Source organism: Odocoileus virginianus, chromosome 7, assembly GCF_023699985.2.
Source record: "Odocoileus virginianus isolate 20LAN1187 ecotype Illinois chromosome 7, Ovbor_1.2, whole genome shotgun sequence".
Classification (NCBI taxonomy): Eukaryota; Metazoa; Chordata; class Mammalia; order Artiodactyla; family Cervidae; genus Odocoileus; species Odocoileus virginianus.
Window position 1 is genome coordinate 76223638 of NC_069680.1, and position 25319 is coordinate 76248956.

Here is a 25319-nt window from a genome sequence, read left to right on the forward strand (position 1 = left end):
TGGTGGGCTTTTTTCATGTTCCTTTACCTGTTGGGTATTTCTCTGCCTTTTCATCTTGTTTAGATTGCTGTGTCTGGAGTGCGCTTTCTGTATTCTTGTGGTCTGAGGTTCCTTTTTATTGTGGAGGTTTCCCCCAGTGGGTGGGGTTGGACGATTGGTTTGTCAAGGTTTCCTAGTTAGGGAAGCTTGTGTCAGCGTTCTGGTGCATGGAATTGGATTTCTTCTCTCTGGAGTGCAATGGAGTGTCCAGTAATGAGTTTTGCGATGGGTCTATGTGTTAGGTGTGACTTTGGACAGCCTGTATGTTGACACTCAGGTCTATGTTCCTGCGTTGCTAAAGAATTTGCATGGTATGTCTTGTACTGGAGCTTATTGGCTCTTGGGTGGTGGTTGGTTTTGGTGTAGGTATGGAGGCTTTTGGATGGTCTCTTATTCCTTAATGTTCTGTGTAGTCAGGAGTTTTCTGGTGTTCTCAGGTTTTGGGCTTAAGTCTCCTGCCTCTGGATTTCAGGTTTATTCTTCCAATAGTCTCAAGACTTCTCCAACTATACAGCACTGATAATGAAACTTCTAGGTTAATGGTGAAAAGATTCTCCACCGTGAGAGACAACCAGAGAGGTTCACAGAGTTACACGAAGAATAGGAGAGGGAGGAAGGAGATAGAGACGAGCAGGAGGAGAGAAAAGGGGACTCAAGAGGAGAGAGACAGATCTACGCAGTTATCTGTTCCCAAAATGTTCTCTGTAGCCCAGACACCCACAAAGATTCACAGAATTGGATTGGGAAGAGAAGGGGAAAGGAGGAAATAGAGGTGTTCTAAGGTAGAAAACAGAGAGTCAAAAGTGGGAGAGTAATCACCACACTCCTGAATAGAAATGGGAACTGAATATTGGATTCTTAAATGTCCAAAATTTATATCACATACTGAAAAACAAAGATTAAAAATCTAGTGTAGAGGTTAGACTCTTTGAAATACAATATTTAAAAACAAAAACAAAAACACACAAAAAAATTAGAAATGTATATGAAGTTTGGTGTAAAAATAGGGTTTCTCTCTCTCTCTCTTTTTTTTTTGCAAGGTTATAGTGAAATGAAAATGAAAATTAAGGAATAATAGAGGAGTATTAGAGGACTTTAAAAGGAAATAGGAGAGAAAAACAAGAAAAAGAAAAAAAAAAGAAAAAAAAATTTTTCCCCTAACTAAAGAAATCGTAAAAATATATGAAAATGAAAGTTGAGGAGTAATGGGGGGGGGGGGGTTAATTGGGAATTTTAAAAGAAAATAAAAGAGAAAAAATAAAAAATAAAGGAAAGAAAAAAAAATTTTTTTAATTAAAAAAAAATATATACATACATATCTAGGAATTTCTCTGGAGTTGTTGCGGTCAGTGTAGGTTCAGTTCAATTTCAGATAGCTCCTCTTTCCAGCTTACACTTCTCTATATCTATAGGCCCCTTCAGGTGTAGTCAGTGTTACCTTCAGGGATTTTAATCTGTTGCACCGGTCCTTTCTGAAGCGGTTCCCTTTGTTTATTTGGCTTCTGTTTGCCGTCTCTTCGGTGTCTAATTTCCGCCCTGACACAGGCGGGCGGAGGTGATCTCTTATTTAGGTTCACTAGTTCAGTTCAGTCCTGCTACTGGGAGGGCGGGGCGCTGCAGACAGATACCGCTCTGTGTGGATAGCACTCACCGTGTTCCGGCCACACTGGGTTTGCCCCGCTCACGAGTATCAGTGCTTTCCCCGTCTACACTGCTCAGGCTCCCGGCTGCTCTATATGGAGCGGGCCCTGCGTTGAGTGCGGTTCCAGTTTTCGGGTACTCCACAAAAGCGCGGATTTGGTTGTGCCTGCGTTTTGTGACTTCCCCGGCCTGAGCGGTTCAGATAGCCAGGGGCTTGGGCGTACTCTCCCCGGATGCGGCGCGCCTTTTCCCTCCGCTTCGAGCAGCCCAGGCAGCCAGAGGCTTGGGCGCACTCTCCCCAGATGCAGCGCGCCTTTTCCCTCCGCGGCGAGCGGCTCACGCAGCCAGAGGCTTGGGTGCAATCTCCCCGGGTACGGCGCGCTTTTTCCCTCCGTGGACCCAGGGCGCGCCGCCAGTCGGTCTCAGGAAGTCTTTAGATAGGATCCGGGGGCCTGTTTGCAGTGTGGGAGGGAGTGGCTTCTCAGGGGCTGAGTTTGCCCTTTTCCCCTCCCCCCTGCCTCCTACCTCCAGCGGGGATGGGCCGGATCTTCTCCGGAGCTTCTCAGTCCCTTTGTTTTGCAAAGAACCGCCGGCAGTGTGTTCGGCTGGTTAACTTTGTCCCTCGCTATCCCACAGTTCAAAAAAGCTCCCTCCGACTGCTCTCAGGGTCTTCGGGCCGGTCCTTACCCTAAGCAATGCCACCCGCTCGTCTCCGTTCCGCCCCCGCTTGTTGCTGGCGGGTACGGACGTCTGGGGTACTTTTCTGCTGGGAGTTGCTTTTAGGCACGTAATCTGTGGGCCTTGTTTAATATTTCCTCCCAGTTAGATTGCCGAAAACTTCCCCCAGTCCCGCCAGTGCGAGGGTTTCCTGGTGATTGGAAACTTCCTCTATTAAGACTCCCTTCCCGCAATGGGTCTCCGTCCGTAGCTCTTTTGACTCCCTTTTTATCTTTTATAATTTGTCCTACCTCCCTTCGAAGACAATGGGCTGCTTTTCTGGGAGCCTGATGTCCTCTGCTAGCAATCAGAAGTTGTTTTGTGAAATTTGCTCAGCGTTCAAATGTTCTTTCGATGAATTTGTAGGGGAGAAAGTGGTCTCCCCGTCCTATTCCTCCACCATCTTGGCTCCTCTACCTAGTTATCCATTTTAAATATACTAGTGTGTACATGATCTTTAAAATGTTTTTATTTTAAAAGAACTATAGATTCACAGGAAGTTGCAAAAGTAATACAGAGAGACGCTATGCAGCCTTCATTCAAATTCCCCACAATGGTTAAACCTTGTGAAACTCTAGTACAGTTTCAAAATCAGGAAATTGATGTTTGTACAATATGTTTGCATAGTTCTTTGTCATTTTATCATATGAGTAATTGTGGATGTTGATAGTGGTGGTGGTTACAAGCATCTACACAAAGGTATCTCTTATGCTACCACTCCATGGTGATGACCACCCTCTAATACCCGCCATCATTCTTAACCCCTGGCAACCACTGGTCTGTTTTCCATCTCTACCATTTTGTCATTCAGAGAATTTTGTATAAATGGAATCATAGAGTATGTGACCTTTGGAACTAGGCTTTTTTTTAAATTCAGAATAATGCCATTGAGAGCCATCCAAGCTTTGTGTTATGTCATATGTTCCTTTTTGTCTTTGAGTAGTATTCCATGATGTGGAGCAAACCTTTCCCTGGCAGAAAGGAAAGAGGAATAAAATGTAGAAGATGCCTCATAACCAGAGCTGGTTTAACCACTTGCCTATTGGGGGAAATTTGCTTGTTTCTAGTTTGCAGCTGTTACAAATAAAGAAACTGACATTTAATATAATTATTAAGATGTTAGGTCTGCCAAGTTTTATTTTTTATTACCTACTTTTCTCTCTGTTGTACATTTCTGTCTATTTTTCCTGCCTACCTTTGCATTACTGAAAGATCTGTTAAAATTCTGCATCAATTTATCTATAGTATTCTTGAGGTTTTCTGGTATAAATTCTTTGTATAGATTTTAGTTGCTTGCAGTATTACATTATACATATTTAATTATCTGAGGCAATTGGTGTTGGGATCTTACCAGTTAAAGTGAAGTGTAAAGACCATAAATCTTTTAAGTCTTAAAGTCTTTTTTTAAATCTTTGTCTATAGTTTATATATATCATTTTCTTAAATATTTCCTCTATATACATTAAAAAGAAACCACACACCAAGTATTTCCCAAAGTCATTTTCACACACAAGTAATCTAACGCAAGAGAAGCAAAATCAATATAAAAAACAAGTCAGTGGTTTGGCCAGCACTGGAGAGCCTGGCTTCCGGAATGTTCCCCTTGCCACTCTCTCTCTTCTCCTAACTGAGGGCTTTTCTTCTTCAGAGCTGTTTACTCTTGTGAGCTGATTAGTCTTCAAGTTTTTGCCATAAGCTACTCTAGGGTGATGTTGAGCGTATCCTGGGGATGAAGACACAAGAGGCCAAGGCAGTTACTCCAAATCATGGAGGAGAAACACAGCAAGGGCAGAGGTCACACAAGGATCACCTAGGTCATGCCTGGCTTTCAGAGAGGGTGGTGACTGGGTTAGCAGGAATGAGGGTTTTGTTCTGTTTGAGGAAAGAGGAAACCCTGTGGTTTTCCTATCAAGTATTTTGGGGCCCAATACACTCTCTAGGAAGTAAAGGTGACTGTGGTATTTTAGGGCATGAGGGAGCATCATCATTAAACCTTTCCCTGACAAAAAGAGGAATAAAATGTAGAAGAAGCTTCATAACTGAGCTCTGTCTCCCAGCTTCACTCATAATATTGCCAGGGTTTCCTGATGAACCAGAGGTCTAAGGTAAATGTATCCTGGGGCATATCAAAGGCCCCTGCCCATTTATTTCTCAGTCCTGGTGACGTTCAATGCACTTGAAACCCCTTCCTGAGACATGGCTCTAAGAACAAAAGTAGCATAAAGCACAAGACCAAAGATGGCAAAAAGGTGTCAGTTGGAGGTAAACCCAGGAGAGGCGCTAGAGAGAGATTTCGCAAACCAAGCACAGTGGGGGAAGTTGTTACAACAAAGCAGAAGGGCTAAAGGAGAAATCTGTGTTCCAGACTAAGACCCTTTGTAGGGGAAACAGGTAGATTTGTCTCCTTAACTCATTAATTCTAAAGAAAAAGTATCTCAAGTGGGAGGAATGGAAATGGGCAGCATCCACATTCATCACTTCTTGTTCAGATCAAATGCCTTTGCATGGCTTCTGTATTTCTTGGGTCAGAGATGAAGTAGCTAAACTAGCGGGGTGGCTATTTAGGGATGTGTTCAAGGCCTGACATTCTGGTGGGGTCTCCTGGGCCTCAACCATGACATCTCATTATTCATTTCACAGTCATGTGTCCTCTAGTCATCTATAGAAGGGATTCTAAGAAATCATTTTGGACTTTAAATGAAGAAGAAAATATAAAGGTTGACATTCAGGACTCACAAGAAGGCAATGAAATGAGTTCTCTAATATATTACTGGTAGACTGATAAATGGGTGCAAGCATTTTATAAGCTACTTAGTAGCATATATCAAAAATTGTTTTAAAAACATACACTTTAGTACAATATTTGCAATAATGAAGATATATCAAGGAAATAATGCAAAATATTTTAAAGATTTTAGTCATACAGGCTTTATCACAAAACGATTTGGTAAGTGACCTAAATGTCCAACAGAACTTAGTTATGTATATCTATGTTTGACTATCTTGCAGATGTTTTAAATTAGGGTTATTAAGACCATGCAGCCATATGTGTTTCAAAGGAGGATAAAAATGATGTGAATGTTATTATTTTAACTATGCATAAAAATATACACAGAAAAATAACTAGTAGGGAAATCTGTCAATATTATAGCTGACTTACACTTTAGAGCTGTGGATATTTAAGCTGCTCTGTTTAAAACTATGCTGTGGTATTCTTACTTTTATAATAGACAACATTTAATAAACAAGAAAAACTATAAAGGAAATTTTGAATCTGTATTTTCAGAGATTTTAGAAGTATAATACAGTAGTCAAGCATTTCTAAGGAAAATAAGCAATGAGGAGTGAAGAAAAGAAATGTGCTGTCTGCTGTGGTGTGTATAACATGGAAAAGAAATATATTAGTTGTAGCAAACTAATTGATATCTATTAAATCTCTCAGTGCTTTTCCACTGATGACTACAAAACTTGTTGTCAGCTCAGGAAAGCCTTGATTTAAAACAACAAACAACAAGAAACTTTTCTAAAGTTATCTTCCCTTTCTTTTAGGCAGTGTAAAAGTGTGAGTGAGTGGTACAGAGAAAGTCCTCAGCTATTGTGAGTTCTGCAAGCAGATCTAGAGTGACTAAAGGCACTGTCCAAAGTGGGATCTCTGCTCTGAGATGCCCTGAGCTCTAGTTCTTAGAGAGAACTGACTTATACTGAGTACTCACTCTCATGAGCTATCTGCTTGAGATGCATGACAACCGTTGGAGTTGGGCTGGTGTTATTTCCACTGTACAGATGAAGGAACCAAAGCTAAGCAAAATGCCCAGGGAGGTAGCAAGTAAAAAGCAAAGCTTCCCTGGGCCCAGATCTGTCCAACTGCAGAAACTTTATCTTATCTCTGTGCCAGGTTAGCCCTGCACACCACTAGGCTCTGATCTCTTAACTTCCTCAAACAATGACATTATGCCCTGTCTTCTTTCTACCTGCCTTTCCTACAGGTCGCAAAGGGCAGGACAAGCTTTCCCCCACAGGACACAGTCCCTGAACGTACTAGCACAGTGCCTAGTAAGGTATTTATCTATTGACTGCAGCAACCCCTATTTTTACCCATCCTTTCCTTATTCCGCGAAGGTATGGAAAAGCATTGCACATCATTAGATGGGAGTGAACCTCATTCATTCACAGACAGTCAAGGGCTTGCAGGTTTAGTCTAAAAGCTACTAGAGCAAATTATGCAAATGTAGAAAAGAGAAAAGAATAGGACTGCTTTGAGCGCAAAATGTTAATGCAAATACTTAATGATAATACCTGTCCAACTCTGTGGCCCAGTTTTGTCCCCTCCCCAAGACTAAATGTCCATCTGCCCTGCTACCAACCAATGTTTAGAGATGCCTGACTTTTGAAGCCCTGGCCCAAAGCATTCCAGGAGAAAAAACTCCACACTGGGGAACTGGTAGTTGATCCTGAAACCTGTGATAATGAGACAAGACTGTGTCAGCTGCCCAGGCCACAGGCTGTAGGCAAGAGAGGTCTAGAGCAAAAATGAGATGGATGGCCCTTTCCAGATTCATTGTGCCTGTATGTGTGGATGTGTACATGGAGAGAAGACAGAAGTGTATGAAATGGCAAAGAACTAAAACCCTTTTGATCAACAAAATCACAAGCCAAGGAGGTAGGGAAAGGTATTTTATGGGCGTGGTTGGAGAAGCTATTGCAGTAATGGCAGGATCTCTCAGTTTTCTGAGGATGCAGCCCATTGTCACCTTCCCTCCCCCTCCCTTTTCCCTTCCTGCTTAAGGGTCAGGGTCCCAGATCACCTCCAATCTTCTTGGGATTCCTTGGCCATGGAGTTGGGTGAGACCAAAGTGGAAAAGATGGCCTTTCTTGGTGTCGCTGTGGCCATGCTCTTGATTTTGTTCAGCTTGTCCCGGGCCTGTTGGCATTTTCTCAGGCAAGACCCACACAGATCCTTCTCTTCCACCAGATATAGGTTGTCCAGCCTCCTGATGGAATCCACAAACATATCCGACGACTCTGCCTTGGGAAAGGGATTTCGCTTTGTGTTGAGCTTTTTCAGCTTGGGGAGCTTGGAGATGCTGTTGGGAATGTTGCTCAGCAGGTTGTCATGGAGCCCCACCTCATGGAGCTCCCTCAGAGCACCCAGTGTGGTGGGCACGCTGTCCAGATGGTTCAGGCCTAAATTCACAGTGCGGACATTCTTGAGCTGGTTGAGCTCTACGGGCAGCCCGTTGGTGGTCAGCCTGTTGTTGCTGACGTTGAGGTAGAGCAGAGAGGTCATCTGACCGATGGTCTCGGGGAGCTTGTCAATATAGTTGCTGTGCAAGTCCAGCCACCGCAGGTTCTGGAACTTGGAGATGGCATCAGGAATCTTCTTGATCAAATTCCGGCTAAGGTCGAGCTCATCCACATCAGTGAGTCGCAAAATACACTTGGGAAAGGTGGTAATTCCCATCTTGCTCAAGTCAAGACGTTTCTTTCCATCAAATGTGATCTTGATACAATTCTTGGCCACAGCGAGGGTGATCTTTTTGCCCTTGGGGCCTTTTGCTCCCTTGGCCATGTTCTTTTAGTAAAGGAAGTATGTTGTTCTCATTGATTGGTGTTCAGGTAGAGGAAATATAACATGAAACTGCTAGAAGATAGACCCTGGTAAAAAGAGAAAAAATGTCCAGTCAGATGATTTAAGGTTACTGGACTACCCCCAAATCATAATGTTCTACATCTAATGGTTTAAAAGGAGAGAAAGAGGAGAGTGGAGAGAAGCTAGGCCATTAGCAGAAGGAACCTAGCCGAAGACCTCCAGCAAATTGAATGCCCTCCTCACACCTCATGCTCCCAGATGTAAAATGGGAGGTCCAAGGTTGGCCTGAAGGATGTTCAGTGCCCCTCCGGCTATGCCATTCCCTGACTTATATCCTGGATTATTACATACACCCCCTTCTGGGTGTGCGTTGGGGGCAGAGTAATGTCTTAGATATGTGCCCTTTCCCCAATCCTCATATAAATCTAGTCTTTTCTTCGAGTTATCCTATGAATCCCTAGGGTGGGACTGCTGAGTTGTCAGAGGCAATATAGCCTTCATATAAAGGAGTAAGGTGGAAGGAGTTAATAATGACTTACGTATTACATCTGTCTTCACCTTTTGGACCCAGAGGAGCTAGTCACTGCTACCATAATTGCGGTGTAATAAAAGTGGCACAGAAAAGCCCCCAAGTAGGAGAATGTGTATACACCAAGCCCATGAGCACAGAGGAGAGGGTCAGGGTAGAGCCTGGAAGAACAGAAGGCAGTGCTGCCTTTTTCCACCTCCAACCACCTTGTCTTCTGCCCCTCACGTCCTTCACACTGTAATTCAACTGTAGACACCTCTGTACCAATAGACGTGATAGGACTATCACATCTAGGACCGTTAGGACAGTTAGGACTTCCACCATCAGAAAGCAGCACATACAGTGACAGGTTGATTCTGGCCTCAGAAGACTTGCTTAGAAGTCCAGTTCCACCACAAACAATTTTCTTAAATGTTCAGTGCCTCAATTTCCTCATTTGTGAAAATAGCCCCCTTTAAGAACTCTTATGGAGTATAAAGTAAACTATAAAGTGTTGCAACAGTGCCTGGTACATAGGAAAAGCCTGATTTATCTTAACTATTAAATTATTGTCAGGACCTTTGCACATACTGATTTTAATTCTCAACAATACAGTAAGATCCATAGGCTTAGCAGCATTATAAAAAGAAGACTGAGGCTCAGGCGTGAAGAAGGTCTACAGTTAGGAAGAAGATGCAATTGGCCTGCCAGTTCTAGAAGCTCTTTTCTTTCTACAACTTGGTGTCTCTTGCTTGCTGATTTTCTATTTTGGATCAAGTTCCCCCTGCCCGGAGGAAGCATGCTGTCAGGAGACAAAGGCACTGCCTCCATTTTTCTGCAGGGATGGGTGGGGATGTGCTCTGCACTTTCTCTGCTTCATCATCCAGGCCCTTTATCAGGAGCTATGTTTGTGTAACACATGTAGTGCACGCATGCTCAGCCGCTCAATCATGACTGACTTTGCAACCCCGTGAACTGTAGCCCACCAGGCTCCACTGTGGATTTCCCAGCAAGGATGTTGGAGTGGGTTGCCATTTCCTCTTCCTGAGAGGAAATCCACATTCAGACAGAATCAAACTACTCAAAATTAAAGCAAAAATTAAAGAAAAAAACAACATGTTGCATACTGTTAAACAGCAATATAAATTACTATAGGTTTCTCACTAGAAACTGTGGAGGCCAGAGGTAACTGGAAAAAATATTTTTAAATAATGCTGAGAAAAGGAACTGTCAACCAGACCATGAATGAAGACATCCTTTATGAATGAAGGCAAAATAGATAATCTCAGATGAATGAAAAATAAAGGAATCTTTAGATGAAAGAGAAACTAGAGAGAAGCTTGAACTTTGAGAATAAGGGAAGAGCAATGGAAATGATAAATATCTGATAAATATAATAGGCTGTGTTTTTTCTCCTTTTACAATTTTTAAAATACAAGTGATGGCTGAAAGTAAAAATTTTAACTATCAATGTATGTAGATGGAATGCATACCAACAACTACAACATAATGGGAGAAGTTAATGAGACCTAGATGGTAGGTAAGACTTTTAAGTTGTTTTGGAAATAGTAAAATTTAATTCTCAGTAAGCTATAGAAAGATAAGTATGTATATTTTAATCTCTAGAGCAATCAGGTGGATTATAAAATAAAAGATTCAGTTATATGCCATCTCAGTTTAAATAAACAAAAGCAAATTAAACTAAGAGAATGGGGAAGTAAACTTACTGTGCAAAGACTATAGGAAATGTGGAGTGAAACTTTTCATGACTTTGAATTTGGCAAAAGTATAACCCATAAAAGGGAATACTGACAATTTGGACCTCAACAAAACTTGAAATCCTTGCTCTGAAAGACAAACAAAACCCCATATCCACCAAAGAACTAGTATCCAGAATCTATAAAGAACTCAAGGTCAACAATAAGAAAATAACAATACAATTTTTTTAAAATGCCCAAGATATTTAATGAAACATTTCACCATAGAAGTTGTATGGATGGTTAATAAGCTGCAAAACCACGAAGTATTGTTCAGTGTCATCAGTCACTAGGGAAATGTAAATGAAAATCACAGTCAGATACCACTGCACAGTTACTAAAGTGCCTAAAACAAAAAACAAACAAACAAACAAACAACATAAAAACCAATAATACAAAGATTTGGTGAGCGTGTGGAGCAACTAGAATGCTCACATATTGTTGATGGGGATTCAAAATGGTAATATCACCATGAAAAAAAGTTTGGCAATTTCTGATAAAATTAACCATACACTTATTATATGACCCAGCGTTTCCCCAACTAAATACTTAACCCCCACCCCCCAAAGCCAAAAACTCAAGTTCCCATGAAAACTTGTGTTTATAATTGCTCTATTCGCTTTTTTCACAAAGGGAAACAAAAAATCTGAAGGTCTTTCAGTGCCTGGATGGATAAGAAATTGTGGCTTATCCTTATAATGGGTACTATTAAGCATAAAGAGAACAATCTACTAATACATGCAACAACTTGGATGACTCTCAAAATCATCCTGCTAAGTAAAGAAGACAGTCTTAAAAGTCTACATAATGAATGAGACCATTTATATAGCTTTCTGGAAACATCACAACCACAGGTATAGAAACCAGATTGGGGGTTGGTTGTCAGGGACTAGGGATGGGGAAGGTTTGACAACAGACCTGCACAAGTGAGTTTTCTGAAGCATTGGAACTGCCTGGACCCTGACTGTGGTGGTGGCTACATGAAGCTGTACACGTTAGAGCTCAGAGAACTGTATACCAAAAAACTGTATACCCACTTTATTGCAGGTAAATTTAAATTAAAAAAAAAGAAAAAACCTCAATAGACTATTTCTGTCATAATCTACTTCCCATTCTCAGCCTGACTGGGAAGTCTGATTTTTTCACGCCCCAATGTTTTGCCTTTGACCGTTTGAATCACAACAAACTGTGGAAAATTCTGAAAGAGATGGGAATACCAGACCACCTGACCTGCCTCCTGAGAAATCTCTATGCAGGTCAAGAAGCAATAATTAAAACTGGACATGGAACAGCAGACTGGTTCCAAATTGGGAAAGGAGTACGTCAAGGCTATACATTGTCACCCTGCTTATTTAACTTATATGCAGAGTACATCATGAGAGATGTTGGACTGGATGAAGCACAAGCTGGAATCAAGATTGCTGGGAGAAATATCAATAACCTCAGATATGCAGATGACATCACACTTATGGCAGAAAGCAAAGAAGAACTAAAGAGCCTCTTGATGAAAGTGAAAGAGGAGAGTGGAAAAGTTGGTTTAAAACTCAACATTCAGAAAACTAGGATCATGGCATCTGGTCCCACCAGTTCACTGCAAATATATGGGGAAACAGTGACAGACTTTATTCTACTGCAGATGGTGACTGCAGCTGTGAAATTAAAAGACGCTTACTCCTTTGAAGAAAAGTTATAACCAACCTAGACAGCATATCTGGAGAAGGCAATGGCACCCCACTCCAGTAATCTTGCCTGGAAAGTCCCATGGATGGAGGAGCCTGGTAGGCTGCAGTCCGTGGGGTCGCTAAGAGTCAGACACGACTGAGCGACTTCACTTTCACTTTTCACTTTCATGCATTGGAGAAGGAAATGGCAACCCACTCCAGTGTTCTTGCCTGGAGAATCCCAGGGATGGGGGAACCTGGTGGGCTGCCATCTATGGGGTTGCACAGAGTTGGACACAACTGAAGTGACTTGGCAGCAGCAGCAGCAGCAGACAGCATATTAAAAAGCAGAGATATTACTTTGCCAACAAAGGTCTGTCCAGTCAAAGCTATGGTTTTTCCAGTAGTCATGTATGGATGTGAAAGTTGGACTATAAAATCTGAGTGCCGAAGAATTGATGCTTTTGAACTGTGGTGTCGGAGAAGACTCTTGAGAGTCCCTTGGACTGCAGGGAGATCCAACCAGTCCATCCTAAAGGAAATCAGTCCTGAATATTCACTGGAAGGACTGATGCTGAAGCTGAAGCTCCGATACTTTGGCCACCTGATTCAAAGAGCTGACTCATTTGAAAAGACCCTGATGCTGGGAAAGATTGAAGGCGGGAGGAGAAGGAGATGACAGAGGATGAGATGGTTGGATGGCATCACAGACTCAATGGACATGAGTTTGAGTACTCTCTGGGAGTTGGTGATGGACAGGGAAGCCTGTCGTGCTGCAGTCCATGGGATCACAAATAGTCGGACATGACAGAGCAACTGAACTAACTGGATGTTTTGCCTTGTAAAGGGCATCCACGTGTGTATCATGTGGGCACTGCTGGGGTATGTATGCATGCAAACCATGTGTATGGACACGCACACTTTGGGGAACAGCTGTGCACAAGGTGGCATATCAGAAAAGCTGTCCTACTGCCCTTGAGTTAAAATCATAATTAAAACAAATATGGACTGAGATAGGGGGAGCCTGTGTTCTAGTCGTGTTTATCAATGACTTCTCATGGTAAAGTTGCCAGATTTAACAAATAAAATTGCAAGATACCCCCATTAAATCTGAGCTTCAGATAAACAATGGACAGATTTGAGTATACATATGTCCCAAACACTGCATAGTTCTGTATTTTATTTGGCAACTCTGAAAGTATAGTTGGATCTGAAAGCATAGCAAAGTTTCCTTTGTCCATGATTCTTGTTACTTCTTTGGGTCTAATTTGAGCCAAGTCCATGTGCTTATCCCTGCATTCATTCATTCATTTATACCCTCATTCAGTAAGTTTATTGAGACCCTACTAGGTACCTAGTCTCTATGTTATTTATACAGGTAAACAATAAATGGGGCCAGTTTCTAAACTCAAAAAGTTAAAATCTAGATTGCTACTGATTCTGGCCACCAGATTATTCTGAGCCCCAAAAAGCCCAGGCTGTCTTTTGTATTTCTTACATTTAATTAAGACAAAGTTCAGCTCAGGGAGAACAAGCACAGTAAGTAAAGGCAGAAGGCCCTAGCTGGGAAGAATGCTTCCCATAGACTGAAGATCCAACCAGTTAAGCCCAGCTGTGCCTACTCCCCGAAGCCCACCTGCTCCATGGTAAGAAGCCTCTCATCTCTGATGACTGATGGGGAGGAAGCAGCATGGAGCTATCCACAAGGACTTCTCCAAACAGGCCCTTTGACTCAGAGCCTGCTCAGTCACTCATCACCTGCAGGCAAAGTAGGGGCTAGCTGGGATAACACACTTCTCTTTCTCAGCACATATGGGCCCCCAGATAGCCCAGACCAGAAGCTGCCTGCTCAGTCCCCACCCGCTTCATGTTTCTCCTACTTTAGCTGTCTGGGACACTTGCTCTTGGCTAGGGAAAGCAGGGTTTATTGCTCAGGGTCCATTCTGACCCCTCTAAGCTGTGAGAGCTGCTAGAAGCACACCAGTGCCAGAACCCCCAGAGCCCAGGGACATCCATCCCTTTTTTTCATTCAACTCTGAATGGCCAGCATCCTGCCTAGGTCTGCCCACTGGGTGGGAGAATACGTATTGGCAAAAGAAGTGTGAAATAGATGAGCTTTCAGTACAGCTAAATCTCATTTGATGACCTGTCATTATCAATTCATAGAATCTTCAAATATCAGCATAGGGTCAATCCACACAAGGGCAATTATAGGGAGAAAGATTGTAAACAGATAATCAGATAGATGGGTAGGATAGATAGACAGATGGGTGAATAGATAGATAGTCAGATAGACTGATAGAGGGTAGTCAAATAATAGATTTCATTTCACATGAACAGCTTAGAAACACAAATAGAAGTTTCTAAATGTACTTTTTGTTTTATACAATTGGTTTTTATACTTTATTAAAACTGGTTCAGTTGGTTTGACTTTAATTTCTAATTAATTTTTCTTTCTAGTCATTGTGAATCAACCAGCATGGTGGGACACCCCATGGATATCTAAATTAAAAATGTAATGGCAACTTATATTTTAAAACCATCAGAATATCTGCAAGCATTTTCAGTTGTAAGATCATTATCTTTCACTAGAATGCTAGAATTTATCTGATGCTTCACACTCATGTATCTTTATATTTTTAAGAACAATTATATATACACACACACACACACACACACACACACGTATCTGATATCTTTAAACATTTTGCTAACATGATCTCATAATTATTTTACCCTTTTTGTTGATGCACTGAGACTGAGACAGATATTTTGTGGGACTGAAACCCCCAAAGTCACCATTGTTTCACAGCCCGTGTTTGGGACTAACTTAGCAAGCTTTGTGTCGTCGGAGGAGAGATATCTTTTGTCAGGGGAGAAATATCTTTCACTGTGGGACATCTCTTAAGAGGAAGTAATTCAAATTTCCCTCAGTGAAGTCAGTCGTTCAAAAGTCATTCATTATTCTCTCTCCTAACTCTAATAGGACACATTCATAGATATGTAAGAGGAGAGCCTCACCTCTGCTGTGACATCCCGTGAGCCTTGAGATGGCTCCCCATGTCCCCCAGCCCTTCCCAGACAGAGCTGTCCCTTCACATGAGAAGCCCCGTGGCAGGTGGAGATGTGGGTGGTCACCTTGGCACTGCGTGTCAATGAGATGTGTCTAGAACCTTGGCCAGACTTCTAAAACAGGCACGTATGTTTGACTCAAGAGTCATCTGAGCTGGGGGAAAGAATTAACTATTTGTGCAGAATCCACTCTGGGCCAGGAGCTGTGTTTTCTACAACTAGATCTGCCTTTTGGAGTATAGACTCACTGGAGGTATAGACATGAAGTGCTTTTATTTTTTTCACTTCTGCCCCCAGCTATATTGAGCTCTGCTTTCCTGTGGGCAGAAGGACAGATTGCTAGGATACGGACAGACTAGAGGGAGAAAGATTTCTGTGCAGTTTCCAGCAGTACCTCCACCAGACGCTTGGTGGAGTTGATGGAGGGAAATGAGGATGACAGGCAGGAGGGGTGAAATCTTACAGGGACCCCGTGATTGTGAGGGTTTTCTGAAATCGGTTTTGGAAATGCTTCGTAATGTCAAGAGCCACTTACTACTCTTCATTCAGGTGATATGTACCAAAGTAACTATTGCCAGCATGCTGCTGGGCCCTTTCTGTATCTCTAATCTCCATAGCAATCATGCAAGTGTCCATCCTATTTTTAATATAAGAGAATTAAGGCTCAGAGAAGTGAAGTGACTTCCCCAAGTTCACAAGACAACACAGCTCAGCTAAGCCTAGGTTCCCTAGGTATTACACACCCACAAGCTTGGGTGTGTAATACCAAAGTGTATGGTCTTCCCACTATACTGTCCTGCCTTTCTTTTCCCCCAGTTGCCTTTGCTCTAGGCTTGTTGCCTGTCACTCCACTGTCTAGGGACCACTGTGTGGGGTTCTTGTCTTCATAGATGCATGTATATGTAGATAGATCGGAATGTAGTTGAATAGTATGAATTTCAAATTATTTTAATAGCATTAGTGGAGTCATTTAAGTGTAAGAGCTTGAAGATCAACAATGAGAGGGGGCAGGGAAACAGTTTAAAGGCTACATGTAATGCTACCAGCCACTTCATTTAGTAGGTGTGTGCCCCCTCCCCAAATAAATTTTATACATATCCTTTTTTTAAAAAAAGAGGAAAACATGTATTAGAAATTTTTAAAATTATTGTATGTTACTATTCTATTTGTATATCTTCTCAGAATTTTAGCAATATTCCCATAACATGTTGTGTTAAAATAAACTGAAATAATTTGACTTCTTAAGAAAAATTAGGACAAGAGAGTAATGATGGAGACAGAAACCTATTCTTCCTCAGTCCCTCCGGTACCCCTGGGCTCCCGTGATGTGGGCCTCCTTAAAGATTCCATTTTTCATCCAGCATGGCCTCAGAACACTAGCGCACTGCATTCCCACATGCCCACCAGAGAAGCTGGCCCTTTGCTGCCCTGGGCAGGGGTGGAAGGGTGTCTGCCCGCTGTGCCGGGCCCTGAGACGCTGTGTGCGGTCACCAGAAGTGCATTTTCATGGCGTGGCCTCACCTGAAAAGCAAACACTTGTAAGATGCACTTCTGTGAGTCCCAAACTGCAGACTTTGTCGGACCCCTGATGCTGTCCACCCCTCCACGGCCTCCAGCACACACGTTCTCCTACGCACACCCAGCCTTTAGAGGCCCTTCACGCCACCTTCACAAAGCAAGTGCCCTCCGATTTGCCCTCTGGTTTCTTCAGTCCTCATGACTTTCTGAGGTAGGAATATTCCTCCTACCCAAAGATAGGGACCTGGGGGGTGAGGTGGGTGTAAAGCAGTTTATCCAAGCTCACGCCACTCAACTTAATCCAGGGCTTCTGGGCGAGATGTTCCTCCTATGACATCAGAGCTGCAGCAGACACAGTGTCTGTGTGGAAGGTTCACTTCATTTGGTGATTATCTGGTTAATTTGATCAACGCAGCACTAAGGATTTTATATTACACATGTACAGGTTCCTCTACCTCTAATATTATTTACTTCTCTGTCCTCAGCACCCATGTGGGACTGCACAAGGGCTGCCTGGGAAGCCATTATCTGTCAAACGGGCCCCTTCCCCCTGGAGGGTAATAAGAATTCCACTCTTATTTGAAGCAAAAGTTCCCAGGGGGTCACATGGCCCAATAGCAAAAGATTATGATTTCTTATTGGTTTAATAGCATCTCTTTTGTAATTCTGAAAGTGCTTTGTTTTAATTGGATTTGTTAAAGGAACAAAAGGGAATAGGTGCCTTACAGTTAAAATAAAATATTAAGATTATTAGTTTAACAGCCTAGAAATGCCTTGTTCATCAACCAACATGTTCAAAGCACGCAACGCAACCTTGACACCCAGAAAGCAAAGAACCAAAGTCGGTGCTAGTACCTTTAAACCCCAAGAGATGATCATTAATTCAGTTTCAATCAACTAATTCTGTTTCAATCAACGTGGTTTAAGCACTGCTATTGCCAGACAGACACAATTGCATTTTCTCACAGCCAGGCCCTCCCTTGCAGATAAAGAAACTGGGCTCAGAGAAGCAGCTTGGCGGGGAGAGAAGTGCAGGGCCCTTAGATCCACATGCATTGCCACCCAGCTCCCCAGATGCCATCCTGTGACCCTAGACAGTCTCAGGAGCCTCTCTGAGCTTCAGCCTCCACTTCTGTAAATAGAATTATAAAAGTGGATGCTTCTCAACCCAGATGCCCATCAGCAGACGAATGGATGAGGAAGCTGTGGTACATATACACCATAGAATATTACTCAGCCATTAAAAAGAATTCATTTGAATCACTTCTAATGAGATGGATGAAACTGGAGCCCATTATACAGAGCGAAGTAAGCCAGAAAGATAAAGACCATTACAGTATACTAACACATATATATGGACTTTAGAAAGATGGTAACGATAACCCTATATGCGAAACAGAAAAAGAGACTCAGATGTATGGAACAGACTTGTGGACTCTGGGAGAAGGCGAGGGTGGGATGTTTCAGGAGAACAGCATTGAAACATGTGTATTATCTAGGGTGAAACGGATAACCAGCTCAGGTTGGGTACATGAGACAAGTGCTCGGGCCTGGTGCACTGGGAAGACCCAGAGGGATCGGGTGGAGAGGGAGGTGGGAGGGGGGACTGGGATGGGGAATACATGTAGATCCATGGCTGATTCATGTCAGTGTATAACAAAAACTACTGTAATGATGTAAAGTAATTAGCCTCCAACTAATAAAAATTAAAAAAAAAAAAAAAAGTGGATGCTTCTGAAGGGCGAGGTAAGGGTGAGTGAGGACCATGAAGACCTTTGTTGTGACTGTGGGGGACAGAGTGCAGAGAGGCGTGATAGCTGGACAGGACCAATAACTGATGACAGGAGAGCCAGGACACCAGGATTCCAACTGGGTAGAAACCTGATCCAGACCCCACAGCCCAGCATCCTTCCTTGCTGGGGCATCCCTGCCTCCCAGGGGCAGACTTTGGGTTACTCCATCTGAAAGCCAGAGAGACAGCTCTTCTGAGGCACAGTGCCTCACACCTCAACCAGGATCCCACAGTTGGGGGCAGTTCTTAAGTGTCCAGTGATACCTGCATTTTTTCTGCACCACGCCCCATCTGGCCCCAGTGAGAACTTGCTGAGGGGTGGACATGGTGCAGATTCAGGTATACCCCAGCAGTGTGCACTGGCAGGCACCCCCATGTGGTACCCCCATCTGCTGTAGGACAACCCCCAGCATTGAGAAAGCCTTTGCTATAAAACCTGCCCACCTGTGAAGCTGTGAGATACCTTGAGGGGGAATGTGGAAGCTTGGAGGCCAGTAGAACTGGGCTCCATCCCTACCCTCACTGATAATCTGATTTTATTTGTGAGCTCAGTTTACTAATCTGCAAAATGGGTTAGAAAATTGCAGGTTTTTGTGAAAATTGAGGTGATGACTGTATGCTAAGTGATTGTATGTTAAATGGTACTCAGTGAATGGTAATCTGGTTCCTAGCACCTTTATGATGCAAATAATGCTGATAAATTCACCCAACAGCACCATATTGACCGCCTCCTTCAAATTACTCCACACTTACTCCAGGCCAGGCATTTTACAGACACTATAATTCTTACACCTGCCACATGTATTTATTGATTTTGGTCTCCACTGGACAGATATGGCACCTGAGGCTCAGAGAGGCTAAGTAGTTCATCCAAACTCCCGGAGACTCGAAGTAACAGCACTTACCTTTGTCTGTGGTAGAAATAGGGACGTGAAGTGTGTAGTCTAGTGTGTTCCATGCTGAGTACCTCCTTGCACGGCCCACCGCAGCCTGAGACTCAACCATGTGTTTGTGGGTTCCGGGGTTCAGGATCACTCAAAGACAGGGTTTGCCTCTAGACTTCTCAAAAGATAGACTGTGCTGTAAACCCCAGCACAGTCAGCAGTCATCAGGTTCCCTTCACAGGCTCCAGCCTCCAGCCTGAGAGTTTCCTTAGAGGGGTGATTGGCCGGGTGAGGAAGTAGCACACACACTCGTCTCCACCTGCTTGTGGAGCAGGAAACAACACTCAAGGGGACTCAGACGTTGAAAGATCGTCGAGGGGACCCCAAAGGCCCACGGATCCCCACACTAACCTCCCAAGCTTGTCCATGGCCCAGGTGCCTGAGGATGCCAGCAAGGTGCCCTCCCTAACTGGGGCTCGGGCTGGCTTCCTCCCCTTCTCTGTAACGAATCAGCTGGCATATGGGGTTTGTAAATAAAGCACGCAAGGGAAGCCTGCATTTCCAAAGTTGCTTGCTTAGAGGAGGAGAGAAAAAGAGTTTAAAGAGGTGTTGTTTGGCAGAATTAAAGTAAAATAAGTGCCACCAGAGGAATGCTTACCCTGATGTCCCAGTTCTTCCTCCTCGACTGTGAAACTTTGTCACCTGGCAACAAGAGACCTGGCGTTAATTAGCATAATCTTGACGCCAGCCTGCAAGGAAGGCTGGGCTCAAAGTGTCTCCAGGACAGGGTCTGGGGTCCCAGGGGCTTGTACAGGGCTTCCTCCTGGTTTCCCCCAGCAATGCCCTGGGGATTACAGTACAGGACAGCTGCTTTCCATGGCGACCGCCGGAAGTGCACGTTGCTAACAGAAGGGAAAGAGCCACGCTTGCTTCTTCAAAGGGACAGATATCTTAATGTGGCTCATGAAATATCATTCGACTTCCTTGTAATTTGCCTCAGTATTTCTTTCTGCTCTTTGGTTTTTGAGAGGATGTCTTATCTGTTTGTTTATTTATTTGGCAAAAAGGTTAAATGTTAAAATTATTTTGCAAATAATAAAATAACATTATAGGAAAATTAGAAAATGCATATATAGAAACAAAAATATAAAAATAAACTGTATTACCCAGATTGAATTAAAAAATAAATGAAATAATTTTCAAATAAATCATTTGAAATGCAAAATTAAGCCAAGCAATGAAAATTTTGGAAGGTATGAAAAAGGAAAATGAAAAAATTCAAATGAAAAAATAAAAATATGGTAAGCCATTAAGTTAGAAATATAGTTAACTATAAAAATATAGTTAACTTCTTAAATATATGAATACTAATATCTATCCAAAATGAAATAAAATTGATCATTTAATTTAGACAATAAATGGATTTAACATAATGAGCAAATGAAGATGACTAGAAAATTAAAAGTTACCTGAACTTCTAAAACTTAGTGCGCTTCTAATTAGAATTTTCTAAAAACATATCATTTAAATTAGAAAATAAGTAATCTGAAAGTTATAAAACATAAACAAAAATAAAATTAAATATTTTAAGGGAGAAAATATATGAAAACAATACATTGATTTTAATTTTTAAAAATTTTATTGAACTATAGATTTACAATGTTGTGTTAATTTCTTCTGTACAGAAAGGTGGATCAGTTATGTACACATGCACACATACATATATATATGCACACACATATGGCTTCCCAGGTGGCTCAGTGGTAAAAGAATCTTCCTGCAAATGCAGGGACACAAGTTTGATCCCTGGCTTGGGAAGATCCCCTGGAGAAGGAAATGGCAGCCCACTCCAGTACTCTTGCCTGGGAAATCCTATGGACAGAGGAGCCTGGAGGGCTACAGTCCATGGGGTCACCAAGAGTCGCACACAACTTAGTGACTAAACAACAACAAACAACACACATATATTAATATATTCTTTTTCATACTCTTTTCCATTATGGTTTGTCATAGAATATTGAATATAGTTCTCTGAGCTATACAGTGGAACCTTGTTGCTTATTCATTCCATAGATAATAGTTTGCTTCTGCTAACTCCAAACTCCCATTCCTTTCCTTCCCTACCAGCTCCCCACCATCCCTACCTTGGCAACCAAACTCTGTTTTCTATATTGTGAGTCTGTTTCTGTTTTGTAGATGTGCTGATTTGGATCACGTCTTAAATTCCGTTTGTGAGTGATATCATGGTGTTTGTCTTTCTCTTTCTGACATTTCACTTAGTATGATAATCTTTAGGTCCATCCATGTTGCTGCAAATGGCATTATTACATTCTTTTTGTGGCTAAGTACGATTCCATTGTGTAAATATAAAATATATACTACATCTTTATTCATTCCTCTATCAATAGACATTTAAATTGTTTCCTTGTCTTGGCTATTGCAAATAGTGCTGCTATGAACATAAGGGTCCATCTGTCTTTTTGAATTATAATTTTGTCTGGGTATATGCTCAAGAATAGAATTGCTGGATCATATGGCAACTTATTTTTAGTTTTTTGAGGAACCGCCTTACTGTTTTCCATGGTGGCTGTACCAATTTACATTCCCACCAACAGATTAAGAGGGTTCTCTTTTCTTCACATCCTTTCCACCATTTGTTATTTGTAGACTTCTAATGATGGCCACTCTGACTGGTGTGATGTGTCTCATTGTAGTTTTGATTGTCACTTCTCTTATAATTAGCGATGTTGAGAATCGTTTCATGTGCCTGTTGGCCATCTGTATGTCTCTTTTGGAGAAATGTCTATGAAAGTCTTCTGCCCGTTTTTCAATTGGGTTGTTTGGGGTTTTTGTTGTTGTTGTTGTTGTCGAGTTGCATGAGCTGTTTGTGTGTTTTGTAAATTAAGCCCTTATCGGTTACATTGTTTGCAAACATTTTTTCCCATTCCTTAGGTTGTCTTTTCGTTTTGTTTATGGTTTCCTTTTCAGTGTAAAAGTTTGTACTCTTGATTAGGTACCACTTGTTTAGATAAATACCTTTTAAAATGCAGATATATAAAGCTTTGTAAAAATCAGAGCCACTTGATTTCAGCATCTAGAAGTAATTTGAAGTTATATAAACCTCCAGACTCTTCATGCATCAGCAGCATCAGATTTACAGCATAGTTGTGCAATAATAATTCAGTAATTTTGCTAATGTTCATTTTTAACTTCCAAATATACCCAAGTTGACAATCAGGTAACTGCCCTCTAATCCAGCCAGAACAAAGATTTTTGTTGTCATTTTGGGGTTTTTTTTGTTGTGGTGGTGGTTTTTGCTTTTGTTTTCTTTTCCCCTTCAGAGGAAAGCAGTTGTCTTCAGAGTCAGGGCCTGGAGTCAAGGTTTGGTCAAGGTATGGTCCAATAGATGCTCTGCAAAGCCTGGTATGCTGGACACTCATGGGTGCCTGCACTAGGTTCTAGCAAACCCTAGTGAAGTTCTCTAGTCTGCACATCATCTTTTACCCCACCTCCATTTCCACACCTGAAGACAGAGATCACGGCTATCTCATTGAGTCCTTGTGAAAATTAGACAACAAACAAAAAGTCTTTACAGTTTCTAATGCATTAGGCAAATATTATTATTGTTTTAATAATATATTTATACATGTTAAGACAGGAAGTCACAATAAAAGGGGTCAATATCCTTTAATTCAGGAGAATATCTCTATTTTCCAAGAATGCCTATCTATTACTGGATTTCTATTGACCTACAGAGAAGCACAGTGGTAAAGAATCTGCCTGCCAATGCAGGAGATACAAGAGATGCAGGTTCAATCCCTGGTCAGAAAGATTCCCTGGAGTAGGAAATGGCAACCCACTCTAGTATTCTTGCCTGGAAAATTCCATGGACAGAGGAGCCTTGTGGGCTTCCGTCCATGAGGTTGCAAAGAGTTGGACACAACTGAGCAACTGCGTATGCAAGCATTGACCTACAATCTAGATTTGAAAACTAGACTAAACCCAAATTTGCTTCTGAGAAAGGAAATGAGGATGGAGTTTACATACGGAGTATGTCTCTCAGCTTCTCGCGGAAAACGCTGCCCAACCCACAGACTGCTTCCCCAGCATGCTCCTCCAGAGCCACACCCAGGCAAAAGATGCTGGCCTGAGACACAGTCCAAACCATTAGTAGACACACTTCCAGTTTGACAAGATGAGTGAGTTTTCTTCTCAGTGTGGATTGTATTTTCTTGACATCTCTTAGTTACTCACTAACCCGTTTCACCATGGCCTCATAACTGTTTTGTGAATAGAAAAGAAACAGGAGAATTTGGAGAGGCAGCAGTCTTCTTAAATATGTCTACTTCAGCTCTGGAGGCCCAGTTTCCCTGTAGGCTCTTCCTGGTTATTTTCTTAGTGTCTAAGGACTAGCCATAGCCTCCTAATCCCAGAGGTGAGAAGGACAGTCAGGGACACCTCAGATCCCATCCTTCCCTGGGCTGAGAGGGTGTAGCCTCCAGCCAGATGAGTCCATTGGCAGAGACCATTCTGGCCTGGGCTAGCCTACCCTCTGAAGGCCGCTGGCAGTCTTCTCTACCAGCCTCCCTAGGAGAGATGTGAGTTCCTGGGCTATGCCTCTGGCTCATTCTGAGAGACAGGCTCAGGGTAGAGGGGAGGTGCCAATCAGGTGGAGCTGGACTAAAGGGAGTGGAGTCAAAGGCAAGACAGTGAGGCAAGCCATGGGCACTGGGGTTCTGGAGTAGAGAATGCCCCAATACCACGTGGCAGCAGTACTCAAGCTTCGACCATTTCTAGGGCTTCACAGACACAGATTTGATTAAAGTGAAATAGCACAGGTAAAAGTCACTCTCAAAAGAGGAAAGAATTTGAACCCAGCCTAGCTGTTGACCAACCACAAAGTTCTACTTGAAGTTAGTGTCCCATCTATGGAAGTCTTCCAGAAGAGTTTAGACACCTGTCTTGGGGTAAGGGTGAGTTGGTAAGATGTCCTCTGTGAGCCCACCATGCTAGGCCACCGTAAGGTTAAGCAGAATGTCCTACCTAGGCCTCAGTGACTTTAAACTCTTCCATTCTTCTCAACTCCATCCTAGGTGGCCTGAAGGCCTGGACTCTTGCCCCATAGACTCCATGGCAAACCCTGAGTTGACAGAGCAGGAGATCTGATTCACAGGTGACACAATTATTCTAAGAGCTTCCAGAATAGTATTGGCAGAACAAGGCAGGTCTTGACCAGAAACACGTCTTCACTCATTTTCTACATTGTTCTTCCTCCCAGAGTAAAAAAGAATCAATCCTGCTCTAGGAGAGCATCAACATCCACTAGAACTATACCCACTGAGGGAGCCCTGTGCCCACACCTGTGCTAACCTGCCCCAGACCCGTGGCCGCACTTGCTCCCCAGCACTTCTGGGTCAGCCATGTTTGAACGATGAGGTGACAGCAGTTCAGAGCAAGCAAGTGGTGGGGGCAGAATTTGAACCCAGGTTCTAGTGACCCCAGAGCTGATGCTTTTTCCCATGTGGGCTCCCTCCAACCTTAGATGGGCTTTAGAAAGCCAAGATTGATCTCTGGCATCTTGTTTAATCTACAGCTTATGCTATAATTATGGGATAGTACCAATTCTGAAAGAAGTACTTTAGTGATGAGATATTCATAAAATTCACATAGACCATTACGAAAATTCCATAACTGCCTTCAGATGAACATGATTTTTTGAAAAAAGAAATCTTTCAGAGAGAACTCACCTTTGGTTAGGTGAGTTTCTGGATACTGCTGGTAATGCTGTCTTTTTTTGATGGTAAGGAAATGATGGATCTTCCTTGGAGCTCATAGCCGGTGAAATGAGGGGTAGGATGGTAAATTTCCTTTATCTTTTGCATGCCATTCCACATGATGGCAATGTCACAAAAGACCACAGGCAAAATTCTAGAACTTTTTCTGAAAGAGGAAAAACAGAGGCCCTCTCTTTTCCTGGACTTTTGCTCCCCCAGTCCTCTTCCACTGTCAGATTTCTAAAATAAAGTACCAAGTTCAGCAGGCTTTGCTCTACTAACTCCACACCCTTGAGGCTCAGCCCCACATCCTCAGAAAGGCTCAGAACACATTCTTTTCAAGGTCGAGATCTTCACTGTCTCCAG

General features: G+C 42.5%; 2 protein-coding genes across 7 annotated transcripts in view; one reads left to right on the forward strand and one right to left on the reverse strand.

The window, feature by feature from the left end:
* The window catches only part of WDFY4 (WDFY family member 4), a 257168-nt gene that overhangs the window by 195023 nt on the left and 36826 nt on the right, over positions 1 to 25319 (forward strand). For 3 of the 5 annotated variants that reach the window (XM_070471003.1, XM_070471005.1, XM_070471004.1), the window contains exon 48: positions 6384 to 6455. The exons of the other annotated variants lie outside the window; for them this stretch is intronic. In XM_070471003.1, coding sequence (XP_070327104.1) covers positions 6384 to 6455 — 72 coding nt within the window. The remainder of the gene's footprint in view (positions 1 to 6383; positions 6456 to 25319) is intronic. 5 annotated transcript variants of the gene reach the window in all.
* Positions 3883 to 25076, reverse strand: LRRC18 (leucine rich repeat containing 18). Of its 2 annotated transcripts, XM_020916238.2 has the most exons (4): positions 24927 to 25076; positions 19838 to 19881; positions 7203 to 8052; positions 3883 to 4120 (listed from the first exon to the last, which is right to left on the reverse strand). In XM_020916238.2, exons 3-4 carry the CDS (start codon positions 7964 to 7966, stop codon positions 4099 to 4101), a joined length of 786 nt encoding a protein of 261 aa, XP_020771897.2. In that variant the 5' UTR covers positions 7967 to 8052; positions 19838 to 19881; positions 24927 to 25076; the 3' UTR covers positions 3883 to 4098. The 2 variants fall into 2 exon arrangements, with proteins under 2 accessions (XP_020771897.2, XP_020771898.2); XM_020916239.2 differs by lacking the exon at positions 19838 to 19881.